At 42.1% G+C, this 20,606-nt stretch overlaps 1 protein-coding gene across 1 annotated transcript; it reads left to right on the top strand.

Moving 5' to 3' along the window:
• The first annotated feature begins 1,409 nt into the window (after positions 1–1,409).
• On the top strand, positions 1,410–16,628 carry LOC100561664 (acyl-coenzyme A synthetase ACSM5, mitochondrial). Its single transcript, XM_062964259.1, has 14 exons — positions 1,410–1,562; positions 7,366–7,599; positions 7,862–8,072; positions 9,455–9,662; positions 9,934–10,077; positions 10,198–10,354; positions 10,857–10,936; positions 12,340–12,463; positions 12,611–12,691; positions 12,881–12,982; positions 14,253–14,380; positions 14,479–14,578; positions 14,870–14,989; positions 15,648–16,628. Exons 2-14 carry the CDS (start codon positions 7,417–7,419, stop codon positions 15,732–15,734), a joined length of 1,725 nt encoding a protein of 574 aa, XP_062820329.1. The 5' UTR covers positions 1,410–1,562; positions 7,366–7,416; the 3' UTR covers positions 15,735–16,628.
• Positions 16,629–20,606: the final 3,978 nt, after the last annotated feature.

Below are 20,606 nucleotides of genomic sequence, written 5' to 3'. Positions count from 1 at the left end.
GCAGGGGGTTGGACTGGATGGCCCATGAGTTCTCTTCCAACTCTACGATTCTATGATTCTATGACTCAAATGATCAAGGGTCTAGAGAATAAGCCCTATGAGGAGTGGCTTAAAGAGCTGGGCATGTTTAGCCTGCAGAAGAGAAGGCTGAGAGGAGACATGATGAATGAATGAAAATATTTATATATAAGAGTATACACAGTGGTCTAAACCACTCTACTGAAGAAAAGCCCCACCAATCGGAATGTCAGCAGTTTGAGCCTGGGTCGGGTTGAGCACCTGCCATTAGCCCCAGTTCACTGGCCCACCTAGGAGAAACGTGAGTAGATAAATAGTTCTGCTTTTAGCCGTAATAAAGGCACCCTTAAGGACATCAGTCGGGAGGAAAAGTTCCTCGGCATGGAAGTTGGAGCGGCAGCACCTCTGTGGTCGGAGTCGAGCACAGCCTCCGGGATGCTGGAAATACCCTGTTTCCCCTAAAATAAGACATCCCCAAAACATAAGACCTAGTAGAGGTTTTGCTGAATTGCTAAATATAAGGCCTCCCCCGAAAGTAAGACCTAGCAAAGTTTGTTTGGAAGCATGCTCAGCGCCTGCTAAACAGAACACCATAGCATGCAGGATTGGTAAATGTACATACCAGTTGTACATGGAAATAATGGTAGTAACAAGAAATTCTTGATAGGATTCACAGTTTGTCTGGTTTGGTTATGTTGGTTTGTGATGACAACTACTGTACAGTATAGAATAAATGTTCATTTTTTTGTTCAACAATAAATGTGAATTCTTCTTCATGGAAAAATAAGACATCCCCTGAAAATAAGACCTAGCACATCTTTGGGAGTAAAAAATAATATAAGACACTCTCTTATTTTTGGGGAAATACGGTAAGATGGGAAAAACTGCCTTTACCTCTGTCTGTGTCCTTGTTAATCAGCCTTGAACGTTTGCTGTGTGTGTGCTCTGTGAGTCCCTTTAGGGGTGAGAAGGGCGTAAACAAATAAATGACAAGAAAGAGATTCCACTTGAACATTAGGAAGAACTTCCCGGCTGAAAGAATAGTGGAACTCAGAGTCCGGTGGAGGCTTCTTCTTTGGAGGCTTTGAAATAGAGGCTGGATGGCTATCTGTCAGGAGTGCTTTGATGGTGCTTTTCCTGCAGGGCGGAAGAGCGTTGGACTGGATGGCCTTTGGGATCTCTTTGAACTCTAGGATTCTGTTACAGGCATGAAAGGACAGCCTGAGTGTGCTGGGTGGGCCCCTTCTGTCTCAAGCCCACCTTCCTGGCTGAAAGAATCCCATGGGCACTGATTCTGGGGAGGTGCAAGTACATGCTTTGCCTCTTGCCAAAGCTTTGAGAGGAGGACTTTGCTTCTGGCTCTAGAGGCGTAGCAGCCCTCCTCCTCTCCCTCCCTCCCTGCGAGGAAGTGGGCAGGGACTACAACTGGGAAGGGGAAAGAAGGGAGAGAGAAGCTGCCCAGGACTTGGATCCCTTCTTCGTTGCTTCCTCGAGAAGGACAGCTCCACGCGCCCACTCCAGAACCCACTCCAGAACCCGAGCAGGTAACCCACGCTTCTCAAAGCAGTCAGTGGCCTCCCAGATGTGCTAACCCCCTCCCTTTTGGGCAGCAGATTCCCAAGCAGGCGCCCAGCTGTTTGTGAACTTCACATTCCAGGAAAGGAGATTCCACCTGAGAACTTCCTGAGCATAGGAGCTGTTCAACAGTGGAACTCTCTACCTGGGATTCCTTCAGCCTGATCTAAAGCTGTGTCCCTGGTGGCACAGTGCGTTAAAGCACTGAGCTGCTGAACTTAGAATCATAGAATCATAGAATAGTAGAGTTGGAAGAGACCTCATGGGCTATCTAGTCCAACCCCCTGCCAAGAAGCAGGAAATCGCATTCAAAGCACCCCCGACAGATGGCCATCCAGCCTCTGCTTAAAAGCTTCCAAAGAAGGAGCCTCCACCACAGTCGGGGAGAGAGAGTTCCACTGTCGAACAGCCTTTCTCACAGTGAGGAAGTTCTTCCTGATGTTCAGGTGGAATCTCCTTTCCTGTAGTTTGAAGCCATTGTTCCATGTCCTAGTCTGCAGGACAGCAGAAAACACGCTTGCTCCCTCCTCCCTATGACTTCTCTTCACGTATTTGTACATGGCTATCATGTCTCCTCTCAGCCTTCTCTTCTGCAGGCTAAACATGCCCAGCTCTTTAAGCCGCTCCTCATAGGGCTTGTTCTCCAGACCCTTAATCATTTTAGTCGCCCTCCTCTGGACGCTCTCCAGCTTGTCAACATCTCCCTTCATCTGCGGTGCCCAAAATTGGACACAGTGTGATTCCAGGTGTGGTCTGACCAAGGCAGAATAGAGGGGGAGCATGACTTCCCTGGATCTAGACGCTATTCCCCTCTTGATGCAGGCCAAAATCCCATTGGCTTTTTTAGCAGCCGCACCACATTGTAGGCTCATGTTCCCCTTCCTCCCCACGAGGACTCCAAGGTCTTTTTCGCACACACTGCTGTCAAGCCAGGCATCGTCCCCCATTCTGTATCTTTGATTTCCATTTTTTCTGCCGAAGTGAAGTATCTTGCATTTGTCCCAGGTTCAAATCCCGGGAGCGGAATGAGCGCCCGCTGTTAGCCCCAGCTCTTGCCAACCTAGCAGTTCGAAAACATGCAAATGTGAGTAGATCAATAGGTACCGCTCTGGCGGGAAGGTAATGACACTCCATGCAGTCATGCCAGCCACATGACCTTGGAGGTGTCTATGGACAACGCTGGCTCTTCAGCTTAGAAATGGAGATGAGCACCAGCCCCCAGAGTCAGTCACAACTGGACTTAACGTCAGGGGAAACCTTTACCTTTACCTTAATCTAAAGTTAACTGCCCGTCATTGAGGACTGCAGACTTGAGCAGTGTGGGGTTGAATTCCAGCAGTCTGAAGATCTCATCACACTAGAGCAGGCATGGGCAAACTTCAGCCCTCCAGGTGTTTTAGACTTCAACTCCCACATTTCATAACAGTTGATACGCTTCACTTTGAACTGCTGTAGCACCATTATTATTATTATTATTATTATTATTATTATTATTATTATTATTATTCTTGCATGACACAGCAAACAAGATAGATATGCTGGATTTCGTTGCACAAAATCACAAGTTGAACACTTCCCAAGTGTCTTGGACTGTGTGATGTATTTTCGGATGATGCGTGCAGATCCCAGTCGGGTGGCCTTTTGCAGTTGGCAGATCGTAATTTTGTCAATGTCTATTGTTTCCAAATGCCGGCTGAGATCTTTTGGCACGGCACCCAGTGTGCCCATCACCACCGGGACCACCTGCACTGGTTTCTGCCAGAGTCTTTGAAGTTCAATCTTGAGGTCCTGATAGCGGCTGAGTTTTTCCTGTTGTTTTTCATCAATGCAACATTATTATTATTATTATTATTATTATTATTATTATTATTATTATTATTATTTTATTTCTTACCCGCCACTCCTCATGGTTCGAGGAGGTTACAGAACAATTAAAGCACACAAACACTACAAAAACACCACAGATTAAAATGTACTTCTATAAACTACACACCTGGGAGTTGTAGTTTTGCAAGGTCTGTGGATTTTCCCCCCTTGCCAATGAGTTATGGTGGTACTTTTGCAAACTTCCCATCCTAGACCCCCTTAGCATTGAGCCCAACAATTAAAGTGGGTATTACACTGCATTAATCCTGCAGTGCGGATGCATCCCTAAAAGGCTTTGAGAGTTGTAGTTCGTCAGCATCTGGTAGACGACAAGAAGTTGCCCATCTTTAGGGGGAATGATTCCTTCTTAGGTCTCCTCACCCAAAAAATTTAAATTTAATAATAGACCACAAAAAAACAATACTGAGAGATATATTTACCTAACGACATACCTAACAGAGACGTAACTAACAACAAACATATCAAACTTTACAACATACTGTACATCTCTATATCACTGGACACATTCCAAGAAGAATGGATATGTGTATGTATGTATGTATGTATGTATGTATGCGTGCATGTGTATATGCCCCGAGTCCCTTCGTAGAGATGGTGGTGGGATAGAAATAAAATTATTTATTTATTATTATTATATGTATATGTATATATAAGACTTTATGTGTAGTTTTAGAAATAGAAACTGCTGAGATATGGGTAATGCTAAAAAATGCGGAAGTAAACTATGCTTTGGCACAAACAGTGGAAGAAAAAATACTAAGTTATTGAGAAAAAAGCGGAAGCAAGAAATCCACGTTCAGAACCAGTGTATGCATATATGTTTGTAGTTTAGACTTCCTCGGTCTCTCGATGGAAATATTTGTGAGGCTTCCAGGGGTTAAGCTACAGAAGCAATGGCACTGCCCTCCCACTCAGGTTTCCTACAGGCTGCAAATTCCTAGCACAGCCTTAAAGGGAGAGAAATGCCATGTATTTTTCGTCCAGAGAGGAAAAGGGGACAAAGCTATGTTGGGAATGGAAGCAGTCCAGGAGTGACTGCAATGCAATGCGAGCATTTTGCAGGGTGGGGAGGATTCTCATTTGGAAAAGCAATCCTTTTGGAGCTCTGTTTCTCATAGCTATGCCTTCTTTTTCCTCCCAAGTGGAGTGTTTTCCTCTGAGGAATTCAAGCTGGAAGGACACCCCAGTAGTTTACAAACACTTGACTCTCTCTCTCTCTCTCCGAAAAGTCCATGAATGGGACAGAGTAAATTGCATCATCAACATTTCAGAGCAAAACTTGAGTATCTGTAGCATTTCTAGCTGCTCACACTGAGCCAAAACAGGGAGGTTTCAGTTTCCCTTTCCTCCCTTGGGGATGTTCTGCAGAGAACCAAGAAGCAATTGCAGGGAAAGGAAGAGAGAGCGCCCTACAAATGTTGGACTACAAATCCCATTATCTCCATCTGCAAGACCCTGGGCCAAGTTGGAAGAGGTCAAACATAAATAAGTTGAGGGAAGACTGTCATAAATACATTGGAGGAAGACTATCATAAATACATTGGAGGAAGACTATCATAAATAGCTCTGCTCTCTATAGATGGGTTGGACTACAAATCCCATTCTCCCCATCTGCAAGACCCTGGGCCAAGTTGGAAGAGGTCAATCATAAATAAGTTGAAGGAAGACTATCATAAATACATTGGAGGAAGACTATCATAAATAGCTCCGCTCACTGAAAATGGGTTGGACTACAAATCCCACCACCCCCATTTGCGAGGCCCGTTTGTAGGGAGACTATCAAAAATAAATTGAAGGAAGACTATCATAAATAATCTGGATGAGCTGTCATTGATAAGTTGGAGCAACTATTATAAATTAGAGGAAGACATAAATAGCTCTGCTCACTGAAGATGGGTTGGACTACAAATCCCACCATCCTGATCTGCGAGACCAGGTTGAATGAAGACTATCATGAATAATCTGAATGAACTATAATTTATAAGTTGGAGGAACTATTATAAATAAGTTGGAGGAAGACTATCATAAATAGCTCCACTCTCTGCAGATGGGTTGGACTACAAATCCCACCATCCCTGTCTGTGAAGCCAGGTTGGAGGAAGACTATCACAAATAAATTGGAAGAAGACTATCATAAATAATCTGAATGAACTATCATTTATAAGTTGGAGGAACTATTATAAATAAGTTATAGGAAGATTATAATAAATAGCTCTGACCTCTACAGATAGGTTGGACTACAAATCCCACCACACCCATCTGCGAGGCCAGGTTGGAAGAAGACTACCATAAATAAATTGGAGGAAAACGATCATAAATAACTGAGTGGAACAGAACCACAATGTGGTAAAAGTTTGTTTTGAAAACCACTGTCAGTGCCCTCCTCTAACTATTTATTCCCTGCCTTCTGCTCAGTAGGGCACAATATCAAGGAAGGGGGAATAACTTCCAAAGTTAGCTGCTGGACTTTACTTTGGCAGATACTCTCCCGGATAAATAAATACATTACAACCTTTGCCCTGTAAATGCGCACAGTTTCTCTAATGATCTGCTCTAGAACAGGGCCCAGTTAGAAAATGGCAAAGCCATAGAATGGGAGAGAGGACAGAAACTTGGCTTCTATTTTTATTGTTGTTGGTATCATTATTACACTGGCCAACACACATTTTGATGTCTCCAATGTTAGACCAGTTTCTGGGCATATTTGACATGCTGATTCCAAAAATGGCACCAGTTTTCCGCTGTAAAATCCAGTTTTTGAGATACAGAACATACGCAGTATACTAGTCACCCATAGAAAACTATAATAAGCATATCTGAGAAACTAGAGCTGATGTGATCTATCCAAAGCAATTTTCTGATTCAGTGTCCCAAATGACCCCAGGAATGGCCCTAAACACCAAGAATCTTTTATTGTTGGGCTGTGTTATCCACTTCTATGGGGGATTTAAATGGGTACAAGCTAATCTTGGACATTCTTAAAATTTTATATAATGTGATTTTATTTTGTAATGGTATCTGTTTTATATGAACTGTTTTGTAGATTGTTTTATATGAATTCTTGTTTTTACATTGTTTTTAGGCATTGAATTTTTGCCATTTACTGTAAGCCACTTTGAGTCTCCTCGGAGAGAAAGGCGGGGTAAAAGTGATGTAAATAAATAAATTGGTCTACTAAGTTCAGTGCTAGTTAGTATTTGGAGGGGACACAACTGTAGCTGTAGGCTCTATTTCAGAATATTCAGCGGTGGCAAGACCATGTCTGAGTATTCCTTGCCTAAGAAAACTATGAAATTAATGAGGTTTCCATAAGTCAACAGAGGACTTGAAGACACATAGACACACCCAAACATGTTTGATTTTTTTAAAGGTGAGCTGTCTTTTTCTGAGAGCTTCAAAGAGAGGTATTCCACCATTGTTTGCTATAAAAAGGTATACAAAGGGGTCTGGAGTGGCTGTGGGGCACGGAAACAATCTTGAGGGCCATGTAGGAGCCCAAGGCTTCTTGAGGTGTTGCCTTTGTATGTGCCGCAGGGTTGTTTCAAGACCAGATAAGAAGTGTTAGCCAAAGCTTAGATCCTTAACTGGGGGGGGGGGGGGGTCTATTAGGCCAGATGGAAAACAATGACATCTTTTGAATCTATCTTTATTTTGGTGGATTGGCCTTAACAAATGATTTACTCTGGCACCTGATGCTACTGCTGAAGAAATTAGGTCAAAGGTTCCCAAACTTTGGTGTGTCTGAACTGACACCAATTCCTGGCTTTTGGATAGACAGTAAGGATACATGGGCATGTCCGGTTGTTGGCAAAGTTAAATGCCTTCTGCAGTTTACTGTGTCAGATGCCCTTTGGTCTCTTGAGATAAATAATAATGTCGTTGCAGAAATCTAGAGTATACGACACACCCGGACCACTTTTGTGAGCTGGTGCCACAATGGCCTTGCTGAAATACTTCTGGAGATTGCGTCCCCCTCGCCTGTCACTTCATCAAAGCAAGAGATGCATCATCTCTCCAATTGTCTCTCACTATGAGGCCATAAATTTGGGGGAAAAGGAGATGCCCGAGTACTTCAATTTTGCAAATGACGTTATGGACAAATGGACACAGATGGAAAAGGTAAGAACACTATTCCTTTTGGGAAGAAAATAGTGAAAAAGAAGGGCATTCGTTGCTGGCAGCATATAGATCTCTCCTCCAACAGTTTGCTGCTATCTCTCAGTATCTATCCATTACTCTTTGCTCATGTGCTTTTGCTTTCCCATTAGCTGTCCTTCTCTTTTACTATCACTGACAGAATTCCTGCTTATGATGGCATGAGACTCTGTGCATTGCATCACTGGTTACCAATCTTATTTTATCTTCTTAATGAATATGCCAGGATGGAACAACGCCCCTAAACCCAGTCTTCTGGTGGGTAAATGGTCAGAAAGAAGAGGTGAAGTGGAGCTATGAGGAACTGACCGTCTTGTCTCGAAAAGCAGCAAATGTGCTCACTGGTCCGTGCGGCTTGCAAAGAGGCGACCGACTCCTCATGATTCTCCCAAGGATTCCTGAGTGGTGGTTACTTGTTCTGGCAAGTATACGGACAGGTCCGTAAGTATTACAGGAGAGAATATTCTTTGTCACAGCCAGGGGTTCCAAGGCCATGAGGCAGTGAATATATGCCGAATTTGGGAGGGCCTTCGCACAACTGAGACTCGTGCGCCAACTGCGACTGTACCTCGCGAAGGCTGATCTGGCCGGGGTGGTCCATGCCTTGGTCACCTCCAGACTGGACTACTGTAATGCGCTCTACGTGGGGCTGCCCTTGAAAACGGCTCGGAAGTTCCAACTGGTCCAACGAGCGGCAGCCAGGATGTTAACTGGGGCCCCTTACAGAGAGAGGTCAACCCTCCTGTTCAAGGAGCTCCACTGGCTGCCATTTACTTTCCGAGCCCAATTTAAGGTGCAGGTGCTTACCTACAAAGCCCTGAATGGTTTGGGACCATCCTACCTCCGTGACCGCATCTCCATCTACGAACCCACGCGTTCACTTCGGTCATCTGGAGAGGCCCTGCTCATGATCCCGCCTGCGTCGCAAGCGCGGTTGGTGGGGGACACAAGACAGGGCCTTCTCTGTGGTGGCCCCCCAACTCTGGAACACCCTCCCCAAGGATCTCAGACAGGCCCCTACATTGGCAGTCTTCAAAAAGAACTTGAAGATTTGGCTGTTCCAATGTGCCTTCCCAGATTAATAGGAAGTCCCATAACTCCAAGTCCCATAAGCACTTTATTAGAACTAGATCGTATATCGCACTCTGCATTTGCCCTATAAGCCTTATATATCACCTGTCACATCAGCACTTTTAATCTTGTACCCATTACTCTGGCCCGGCCCAGTTTTATTGTGTGTTAGCGTATTGTTTATTGCTTGTTGTTTATACTGTTTTAATTGTTTTTAATTTGCCTTTTGTTTTGTATTGTTATATTGTGTGTTGAGACCTTGGCCTTTGTAAGCCGCATCGAGTCCTTCGGGAGATGCTAGCGGGGTACAAATAAAGTTTAATAATAATAATAATAATAATAATAATAATAATAATAATAATAATAATAATTTGAGCCTAGCTCCCGGGTTTGCAGCATGTTTAATAGAATCTATCCAAAGTGCTGAATCCTGTTCTCCAAATAGGTTCAGCACCTTGGATAGATCATGTAAACCATTTGCTCAAACCTAGAGAGATTGCTATAAAACCAATGTAGATTTGCCTCCCTCAAGTTCCAGGCCACTGGTTATCTCAAGATTGCAGAGATACTCAAAGAGAACAGAAGAACTTAGAGGAAAAATGGGTTGTGGTCAGAATTCTGTTGGTGGTTAATGGATGTGTAAGTTCTTTAACAGAGACAGATGATGTTTGTGGAAGCAGAATAACACATGTAATGGCACCATACATACAGGCATTCATGTGCATTTCATTCCCTGCTTCTTTTCTAGGCATTGTTTTCATTCCAGGGACATCCCAACTAACAGCAAAAGACATTTCCTATAGACTCCAGGCCTCCAAAGCCAAAGGCATTGCAGTCAGTGATGCGTTGGCCCCTGCAGTGGATTCCATTGCATCTGAATGCAAGTTGCTGAAAACTAAGCTCATTGTGTCTGAAGGTGGCAGAGATGGCTGGCTGAATTTCAAGGAACTTTTAAAGTAAGTATTGCAAAGTTAATGCATAACCAGATGTGGCCTTCAAGCATTTTGGACTACCACTGACCTTACCATTGACCATGCTGGATGAAGCTAATCCAGGCCTGGGTAAACTTCGGCCCTCCAGGTGTTTAGGACTTCAACTCCCACAATTCCTAACAGCCTACCAAAGGCTCCTGATGCAAACTCCCACTGCTGGAAAATATGCCAGGTTTGAAATTATGAATATTGTGTAAGTTAAGTGTTGTTTGTTGGTGTTGTGTTTTTTTTTAAGGGCTGCACCCGCTGATCACAATTGTGTTAGAACAAAGAGTGATGACACTTTAGCCATCTACTTTACCAGCGGGACCACAGGGACTCCCAAAATGGTGTCACATTCCCATTCCTGCTATGGCATTGGACTGACAACTATTGGCAGGTAAGGTCTATTGAGTGTTTTCATATTTTGCGATACTAAAATTGTGACTCATACTGATATAGTAACGGGATCCCATGAGATGCGAGGACATTTAGAGAGCCATTCCTTTCTCCTGAACAGGCGCCTCATGAATCTGAGCCGTTCATCTGTCTTCTGGAACATATCAGACCCAGGATGGGTAAAGGCGGCCTGGTGCTGTTTGTTTACTCCATGGATTAATGGTGCATGTGTCTTCATACATCAATTGCCAGTGTTTGAACCTACAGTTGTATTAAATGTAAGGACACCTGTTGAAATCCAAGGTGCTTGTTCCATTGCAAACGAATTTGCTTAGAGCATGGGAATCATCCCCAGTTCATCCCATGGTGTCTCCAGGTACAATTGGGAAATATTCTTAGACCCTGGAAGGTTCATTTGAGAGTATTCTAAGCACGTCATGGTCTCTGTGTCTCAGGGAAATGGTCTTCAAGAAATCTTGCCAAGAAAACCCAAAAAATGCTATGCCTTAAGGTCACCATAAACTGGAAATGACTTGGAGGCACGGAACAGCACACAATACTTCAAAAGTAAAGGGTCACTAAATGTTATGGATTCCGGTTTAGCTTCTCTTTGAAGGGAGTTCTAGAACCTGGGAGCAGCTGCCAAGAAAGCTCTCTTGCTTGTTCTTGCTTGTGAGGTTGGCAGGACATAGAAAAGCGCTTACTCAGAAGACCTGAAAACCTGGCAAGTCCATACAGGAGATGGCTCTTCGGTGATAGTGCTTTTGTTTCTTCTACTAGACTCTTGCCAGTTATCCAGTCACCAACTTCTGCGCACCTCCTACTGGATACCGGATGCTGGTACAGCATGATATCACAAGGTATTTTTCACTGTGTTGTGATGTGTTGTTTTTTTATATACTGTTTATATTGTATTGTTCTGGGCATGGCCCCATGTAAGCCGCCCCGAGTCCCCGTTGGGGAGATGGTGGCGGGGTATAAATAAAGTTTTATTATTATTATTATTATCATGTGAATCCACAAAAGTGGAGAAATTGCAAATACAGTAGAGTCTCACTTATCTAAGCTAAACGGGCCGGCAGAAGCTTGGATAAGCAAATATCTTGGATAATAAGGAGGGATTAAGGAAAAGCCTATTAAACATCAAATTAGCTTATGATTTTACAAATTAAGCACCAAAACATCATGTTATACAACAAATTTGACAGAAAAAGTAGTTCAATACGCAGTAATGTTATGTTGTAATTACTGTATTTACGAATTTAGCACCAAAATATCATGATATATTGGAAACGTTGACTACAAAAATGGCTTGGATAATCCAGAACCTTGGCTAAGCGAGGCTTGGATAAGTGAGACTCTACTGTACTGCACAATTAAGTGCTTCCCAGACTTGCCAAGCAGGCGTCTGGGGGAATCCTTGAGTGGCAGTGAACACAAAAATATGTCTCCATTTCTCCTGTTGCATCTTCCCTCCCCAAGCCTAGGTCCATGTGAACGTTCACATAACAGCCCAACTTCAGGAATTTATTTATTCATGTATTTACAATATTTATATTCTACCCTTCTCACCCCGAAGGGGACTCAGGGTGGATTACAATGCACATATACATGGCAAACATTCAGTCCCATTATTAGACATACAACATACAGACAGACAATAGAGGCAATTTAACATTTTCCAGCTTCATCATCCACTGTGACACCAAGTCCTTTTGATGGTAGTACTTCTTCATTGCTCTTCGCACACCGGGAATTTTATGGTGTCGTTAATTAAGTTAAATTAGCCTCCTCATATTAAGCGATAACTAGAATTCTCTTCTCACAGTTTTCGAGCTGTTTAGGTGGGCAGTAAGCTAGGCTATTAATGGTCGGGAGCTTAATCCCAACCCGGGCTTTGAACCAATGACCATTCAGTCAGTAGTGAATTATTGCTGCTGGCTACTAACCATCTGTGCCACAGGTTGGAGATGGATTGCTTCCTCTGCCCACCTCCCGAAGCTAGGGCTACTGTGTGCACATTCACACTGCCATCCTGTGCTACCTGGGTATGTACCATCCCTGAGTCTACTCCATACATACGCTTGCAGTTTCAGAAGATCAAGGCTACAAATCCTTCCAAGAAAACCCTGTGATAGTGTTGCCTTAGGGCCATCAAAAGTCAGAAAAACTTGAAGGCACACAACAATGACATCCATTCTACAACATTTTGTTGCAAATTTCACTCATGCGGTTACTGAGGTTTGTAATCTTTTTTATGTAGGTACAAATTCATGAGTCTGAACCACTGTGTGACAGGAGGGGAAGCACTCAACCCAGAAGTGTATGAAAACTGGAAGAAGCAAACTGGCCTGGATATCTATGAAGGATACGGACAAACTGAAACAGTATGTATCTTCATTTTGGCACTCCTTTGGTATAAGTTAAATAAACACTCAAAATGTTTTTCAACCATTTTCCAAATATTTTTGAATATCCCTTCCTTCCTTATGCACCAGATCATTTAACTAAAATACTCTTTTGTTCTGTTTCAGGTAGCAATATGTGCAAATGTAAAAGGAAAGAAAATTAAACCAGGTTCCATGGGGTTGGCAATTCCACCATATGATGTTCAGGTACAAGGACAACTGTAAATTTGCAAAAGCTGTATCCCTCCCAAGATTGACAGGGAATACAATGGAAACACTTATTATCCTCCCAGAATGTTATTGTGACTGGGGAAATATCCATTGCTCAGAGATCAAGGGAAGCCATATTGCAGAAAGCCTGGGTACCAAATCCTCTTTAAAATGTTGTTTCAACAGATTATAGATGATGAAGGCAAAATCCAGCCTCCAGGGACAGAAGGAGATATTGCTATCCGAATCAAACCAAAGAGGCCATTTTGTCTTTTCAAACAGTATGTCGTAAGTATTCATTTTCTCGGATCAGCCCATTGAATGCTTGGATTATAGCAGCCCCTTCACTTTGGAGGAGATCCCGTGATGTTGCTGGACTTTGCTGGAGTTTGCTCAGATGTGGAACTATTTGTAAATTTTGCTCATTTAAATTAAGCGGCTGCCTGCTTTAGCTCAATGTTGGAGTCCTGAATTTTTTTCTAAATTTTTTTGTACATTTGCACAAATCTGTTGTGCAATGTTTACAGTCAACTTTGCAAAGGATGCTTCAGCTGTACTTCATAAAAAGGAAAATGAGCCTGTTTCTCAAGTCTTGCAAGTGCTGTTAATGTTTGGTTTTTATATTTATTTTATTTACCTCTATACATGAGAAAGTTGTGGAAAAATTCATGGGAAACAGAATGATTTCCTGGATGTCTATTAAACAACTACAGTAGAGTCTCACTTATCCAACATAAGCGGGCCAGCAGAACGTTGGATAAGCGAATATGTTAGATAATAAGTAGGAATTAAGGAAAAGCCTATTAAACATCAAATTAGGTTATGATTTTACAAATTAAGCACCAAAACATCATGTTATACAACAAATTTGACAGAAAACGTAGTTCAATGCTATGTAGTAATTACTGTATTTATGAATGTAGCACCAAAATATCACGATGTATTAAAAACATTGACTACAAAAATGCGTTGGATAATCCAGAACGTTGGATAAGTGAGTGTTGGATAAGTGAGACTCTACTGTAGTTGTTTACCTTAAGGTCAGTTCAGGCAACGCTGCATTAGAGTGAGAAGCTAAGCCTGAGTTCTCTTGTTCATGGCTCAAGTCAAGCTTTGATTTTGGATTTAATATATCCTGGAAGTTTTCTATGCTCCTGTCCATGTACGCCTACTCAAGTCTTACTAGTTATATCTTCCTGATTGTGGATTTATGCTGTATCTGTGATTCCTGGCTGTTCCTGGACTTTGTCACCTTTGGAACTTTGTAAGACATTTGGCTTATTGTTTGGTTCTCACCTTTTTGCTAAACCTTTTTGGATTATATATCTTCCTTTCTTATTCTTGTTTTTACAATAAACTGTTTTCTTATATTCCTGGGTTCTTGTGTGGTGCAGTGGTCATACGTGTTTCCAGGCCTGGAGTGCAACAGACTGCTCCCAGCCATCATTTGTCCCCAAAAAATAGGGAACTAGTGGAGTATGAAAAGGCCACCTCGCCTTACTCTTTTGTCTTGAGGTGTCGATTAGATGTTATGGAAATCATGTCTGGTTGGTTCCAGGACAACCCTGAGAAAACCGCAGCCAGTGAGCGTGGGGATTTTTATTCCACCGGCGACAGAGGGCTGATGGATGAAGAAGGCTACATTTGGTTTGTCGGAAGGTCGGACGATGTCATCAATTCCTCTGGGTAAGTTCCCTTGAGATAGGTTTAGTTAGTAATCTTTCTTACTTGGTCTGCGTTTAGTCCCCAATAGATCAAAGAATAACGACTGTGTCCTCCCTTAGATACCGTATTGGCCCCTTTGAAGTGGAAAGTGCCTTGATCGAACACCCAGCGGTTGTCGAATCTGCTGTTGTCAGCAGCCCAGACCCTGTCAGGACAGAGGTAATGAGAAACAACTCACTTCCCCACTCTTTCATTGATTCTTGATGATGTTCTCAGGAAACAATGGGACCTGAGTATCTTCACCAGCCCTGTCATCTTGTCAACCCAAGACTGTTCATTTCTGAGAGAAAGGAGGAAATGGGGAAAAGTTGGGCTACAAATAAAATTAACAGATTTTGTGTAGAACAAAATATTATCTTAAGAACGCAAGCAGCCCTCCAATCCACCCCAAACCCAGTAATGCAGAATTATTTCTCTGAATTGTTAATACTTCAAATTGGTCTTCTACAGGTGGTGAAAGCTTTTGTTGTCTTGTCTCCGAATTATGCATCACATGATCGAGAAAAGCTTACCAAGGAACTTCAAGATCATGTGAAAAAGATCACAGCTCCCTACAAATACCCCAGAAAGGCAAGTATTTTCCTGCTTTAATAGAATTGTAGATCTGGAAGGGAGCCAAAGGGCTGTTTTGTCCAATTCTTGTAATATTCAATTAAAAGACTACAGAAAGATGCCCATCCATCCTCTGTTCAAAGACCCCCAAAGCTGGAGATTCCACCACCTTCATAGAATCATAGGATAATAAGACTTGGAAGAAACCACATGGGCTAGCTAGTCCAATTCCATTCTGCCCTACAAAAAAAAAAGCACAATCAAAGCACTCCTGACAGATGGCCACCCAGCCTCTGTTTAAAATCCTCCAGAGAAGGAGCCTCCATCAGACTCTGAGACAGAGAGTTCCACTGTTGAATAGCTCTTGTTATGGTCAGAAAGTTCTTCCTAATGTTCAGCTGGAATCTCCTTTCCTGTAATTTGAAGAAAAGCCAGATAGATCCAGATTTCTCCAAAATTTTGGCTCAAATCTTTGCCATCTATTCTTAAGACAACAACATGGAATGGGATTTGGGAGGTCCATACTGAAGTAGACCATTAAATGTATCAGGTGACCTTGGGATGGAATAGTGAGGAAGAAAGCTGCCGTCCTGAACTTATTCATGGAAAACCAAGAAAGAAACGTAGCTAACAAGTAAATTAAGAATTAATTGACTCTTTTTTTTTCACAACACAGATTGAGTTTGTCCAAGATCTACCGAAGACAGCAACTGGGAAAGTCCAAAGGAATGTATTAAGGAACCGAGAATGGGGGAAAATCTAGCTTCAGATAAGCGTTTGCAAATGATGGTTCTCCTCATCCCTGTCCTTGTCTATTGAGGTGGATCATTTCCCACTATTGTCCCGATTTCTGATATATTTTTGTAAAGAAGTTTGTTCTAAAATGCTAAGCAGAGGCATTGACACAGTCAAGAAAAAACTTTACCTTTTTTGACCCACAGATGCTCCTAAAGTAGATCTAAAATTCTCACAAGATTCATGATTTTCGCCCTAAGATTATGGACAATGGGTGGGCATTCTTTGCAAAGTGTTAATCTTGACCCGCATGTTCTTCCCCAGTGAGGACATCGGTTTCCAGGTGGAAGGTGGTCCCGGTCAGGGTTGGCTTGACACGCCTTCCTCTTGGCATGTTCTTCCCATTCACCTTCCATTCCACAGCACTGCTGGTCACAGCTGACCTCCAGTTACATACTTAGCTACATACTTAACTATGACATGACATTCTTCAAAAACTGTGAAAATGCTTACGGGGAAATACCAGCAAGTGCCTTTAATGAGCATCAAGCTTTACCAATATACTGTACATCAACTCTCCTTAGCTAGGGCTTTGATGCACATCCCTGCAATGCTCATCAGTTACTTTTCCAGCTCCCCTGTGCAATAACTGCGTGGTAGTCCCATGCTGAATGTGGATCTTATAGAACTTCCCAACTGCTGCTCTTACATAAGCGCACTTACGAAGTCCCACATATGCTAGGAAGATGTGAAGTCCCACATAAGCTTTCTGGCTAAAATTATACTTTTGGCATCTTTTTAAAATTATGGCTCAAACAACATCCGGTGCTCTAAAATATTGCAAATAAGCTCCGCTCCTAACTGTAGCCACCTTCTTGTCTCCTTCCTTGTCCTTTACCCCAAAATAAAGTGTATTATTTCAGTACATGCCTCCTCAAGTTCAATGTGAATTTCAGGTAAAGTGTTGTAATGTTTCCAGCTTTGATCACGTTGCTCAAGGACCCTTCCAAAGTTGTCGGACTCCATCTCTCATCTTCTGAGAAAGGATAGTTGTATTCTGTTCAGTGCCCACGGGAAGGAAGATTACACGAGGATTATTGAGGGAAAGTGACTGGCTCATCCCCGAGCTGACCTAGTTATTCCAGCTTAAGCGGCTGAGGAGGAAAAGGAAGGGGCCTGAGGCTGTTAGGATTTGCGGGAGTTGAAGTCCAAAACACTCGGAGGGCCTAAGTTTGCCCAGGCCTGGACCAGAGCAATCAGCGTTTAGATAAAATAGAATGTGCTACGTGTGATATCTCTTTTCTTCTCTCTGACCTCCCCTTTGATCTCCTATCTAAGATATACAATTTTTTGTGTAATTAGACCATGTGATCTCGGGCAGTTCTTGAAATCAGTCCTAGAAATCCTCCCCTGTTTTCAGTCTCTTTCTCTCTCTTTCGGACTCCTTCTCCAATACTTCATCTATACTTTGCTGGTGAGTTAAGAATGAAACTCTTTATCATGAGCTAGTTAGGATGTAGGTTTGTCGTGCTTATTTAAATGTAAAAGCCATGAGTAAGTTGCTGTGAGTTTTTGAGGCTGCCTGGCCATGTTCCAGAAGCATTCTCTCCTGAAGTTCACCCACATCTATGGCAGGCATCCTCAAGGTTGTGAGATCTGTTGGAAACTAGGCTAGTGGGGTTTATATATCTGTGGAATAATGTCCAGGGTGGGAGAAAGAACTCTTGTCTGTTGGAGGCAAGTGTGAATGTTGCAATTGGCCATCTTGATTAAAACTGAATAGCCTTGCAGCTTCAAAGCCTGGCTGCTTCCTGCGTAGGGGAGGTGTTAGCTGGAGGTGTTTGGAACATGACCATATAGTGCGGAAAACTCACAGCAACTCACTTTTAAGGTTATTGGGTCGTTCCTTAAACATGACAACAATGGGTTGTTGTGAGTCTTCCGGGCTGTATGGCCATGTTCTCGAAGCATTTTTTTTCTGACGTTTCACCCACATCTATGGCAGGCATCCTCTGAGGTTGAGGATGAAGACTCACAACAATCCCAGTGATTCCGGCCATGAAAGCCTTCGACAACACAGTGACAACAATGATCACACGCTACATGTGTCCAGGTGGCCAGTTTAGAAATCTCTCCATTCACTCTTTTTGGATTGATGCTTAGGAGAATGCTTTTTATTTAACCACAGCCCGCAGAACGGAAGTCAGTTGAACCTTTTACCTACCAAACCATGTTCTTCAATAGGGAATTACTCCTTCAAATAATTTGATATCCAGATTTGGATATCCTGATGTTAATGAAGCAGTGTTAGTAGCTACTCCACTATAGGTGTTTTTTCTGCTATTATCAATAAGACCATTAGAGGGTACTCTAGAACTGTTGCACAGTCCTCTGCAAACTTCTGGATATTCATGCCTCTAATGAGAACCATAAGATCTTATGAAGATTTTTATCTTCTACCTTTCCCGTCGTGGTGCATTAGTCCTCACCGCAAAAGACCATGTGGATCCAGAACAGGTCTCTACAGTCACTTACAGACCCACCACCAAGATTTTACACTTGCAAAGCAACCATAGATGGTGATGATGATGATGATGATGATGATGCATCATAAGTGATTACCAGTTTTTCTTCTGATTAGTATTCCACACTTGACCACACTGGATCCACACTTGACCAATATTCAATTCAGTTTTCTAGGCAAATCACACACATTCACATGTTGTGCTGAATGAGTTTCCAGTTACATCATTTTCTGCACAAAAATAATGTTTCTGCATTGAAATGATATTTTCTGTGCTCTAAGTGCAGTTTCTTTTACAACAGAGGCTATTCTGTGCACAAAATTTTTGAATTTTATGAAAAGTAAGTTCACAATTGCAACGATTCTCATCGGTTCAGGATTCTTCTCATCATGGTTGCTCAACACTTAATAATGATGCTTTTTACCATTTTTTTCCTGAATATTCTCAAGATTTTTTTCATTCTCACCACAATCCAGTAAAGATGGTGAAAATACATCAATTTCACTTTCTCCCTATTTGAAAATTATGTTTTATTCCTAGGGTGAAATAGGAAATGCATGAATTTTAGCAATCCCTTCATAATTGAATTGAAACAAAATTATAGCTATATGAAATAGATGTAACTTTGGCCAGAATCATGTTCTACCTGACTGCCATGTAGATGTTATCAAAATCTGAATTAAAACCAGTCCTTCACTTGTCACTCGTATGTTGAATATTCAATTGATGTCTCCAGCCACAGAAGCATCACAAGAATACAATAGCTTTGAAAGCCATCCTATCATCACAAATGGCAGGCCTCATTTCTCTGACCCATCTTCTGCTATCAATGGGCCTAGCCTCATTCTCACTCCCTTCCCCACAAATGACTACTATTCCACTATTGGGTGGTCGAGTATTCACGCAGCTTTAACTTGTGGGAGGTCATCCATCAGCTTCTCCAAAGTGACGCTAGATGAGCTGCCTAGAAGATGTGTTGGTGGGGCATTGCCACAGATAACAAACACAAGGCACTTGCCATCCCTCATTAAACCTCCTTCAGCATCAGATGGCTCAAATCACAGACTTGCCATATCCTAGTCCAGACTTTTGTCCTTGTCTACATAAGGAGAAAGAGTAACCTGATATTCCAGTCTCTACAAAGAGAAAAACAGATTCTTCTTAGATTGGATTGATGTGAGTCTTTCAAGCTGTATGGCCATATTTCAGAAGCTTTCTCTCCTGACGTTTTGTCCACATCTGTGGCAGGCATCCTCAGAGGTTGTGAAGATCTTCTTCTTATCTTCTGTTAACATCTATTGACTGAGCTCGCATTGCTCTCTGTAACAATCCAGCATATTTAAGAAACCCAGACCTTTTGTGCAGACAACCCGATCCTACTCATTTTTCGATGCGGCTTGCCTGATATCTACCTTCCACTCACCAAAACAGATTAAGTCTTCCAGTTGTGAAATTCTTCAAAATGTAACCAAAGTTCAGCTATGGTTGGAACTGGGGAAGGAACTGGAAGAAACTAGTTTGGACTCAATAGACATCACATGAACTTTGTCTTTCTTGGATGATTATCAAAAGACATTTTTACTTTTTGATGGTTCAATGCATGCAAACTAGAGATGTGCACAGTATTTGTTTCATCTGTTTCATTCATCTGTTCGTTTAATATCATCCATCTGGATGCACAAAACGAACGATGCCATTTTCGAACAAAACAAAAGGCGACACAAAAGAGAAAGCTGCACAGTCACCATGCTTACTTTAGTTTTCCTTTTGTTTCGGGCCATGTAATATTAATAACAATAGTTATTCTGGGACTCTTTAAAGCTGAGTCTGAGAGAGGTCTGCTTCCCTATGACAGCTGATGTGTACCAATGGGTGTTAATAATAATAATATTAATATTAATAACAATAGTTACTCTGGGACTCTTTAAAGCTGAGTCTGAGAGAGGTCTGCTTCCCTATGACAGCTGATGTGTACCAATGGGTGTTAATAATAATAATATTAATATTAATAACAATAGTTACTCTGGGACTCTTTAAAGCTGAGTCTGAGAGAGGTCTGCTTCCCTATGACAGCTGATGTGTACCAATGGGTGTTAATAATAATAATATTAATATTAATAACAATAGTTACTCTGGGACTCTTTAAAGCTGAGTCTGAGAGAGGTCTGCTTCCCTATGACAGCTGATGTGTACCAATGGGTGTTAATAATAATAATATTAATAACAATAGTTACTCTGGGACTCTTTAAAGCTGAGTCTGAGAGAGGTCTGCTTCCCTATGACAGCTGATGTGTACCAATGGGTGTTAATAATAATAATATTAATAACAATAGTTACTCTGGGACTCTTTAAAGCTGAGTCTGAGAGAGGTCTGC

This window comes from Anolis carolinensis, unplaced genomic scaffold (genome assembly GCF_035594765.1).
Source record: "Anolis carolinensis isolate JA03-04 unplaced genomic scaffold, rAnoCar3.1.pri scaffold_13, whole genome shotgun sequence".
In the NCBI taxonomy this organism is placed as follows: domain Eukaryota; kingdom Metazoa; phylum Chordata; class Lepidosauria; order Squamata; family Dactyloidae; genus Anolis; species Anolis carolinensis.
The sequence above is the reverse complement of the archived record's forward strand: the minus strand, read 5'-3'. Positions and strand labels throughout refer to the sequence as shown.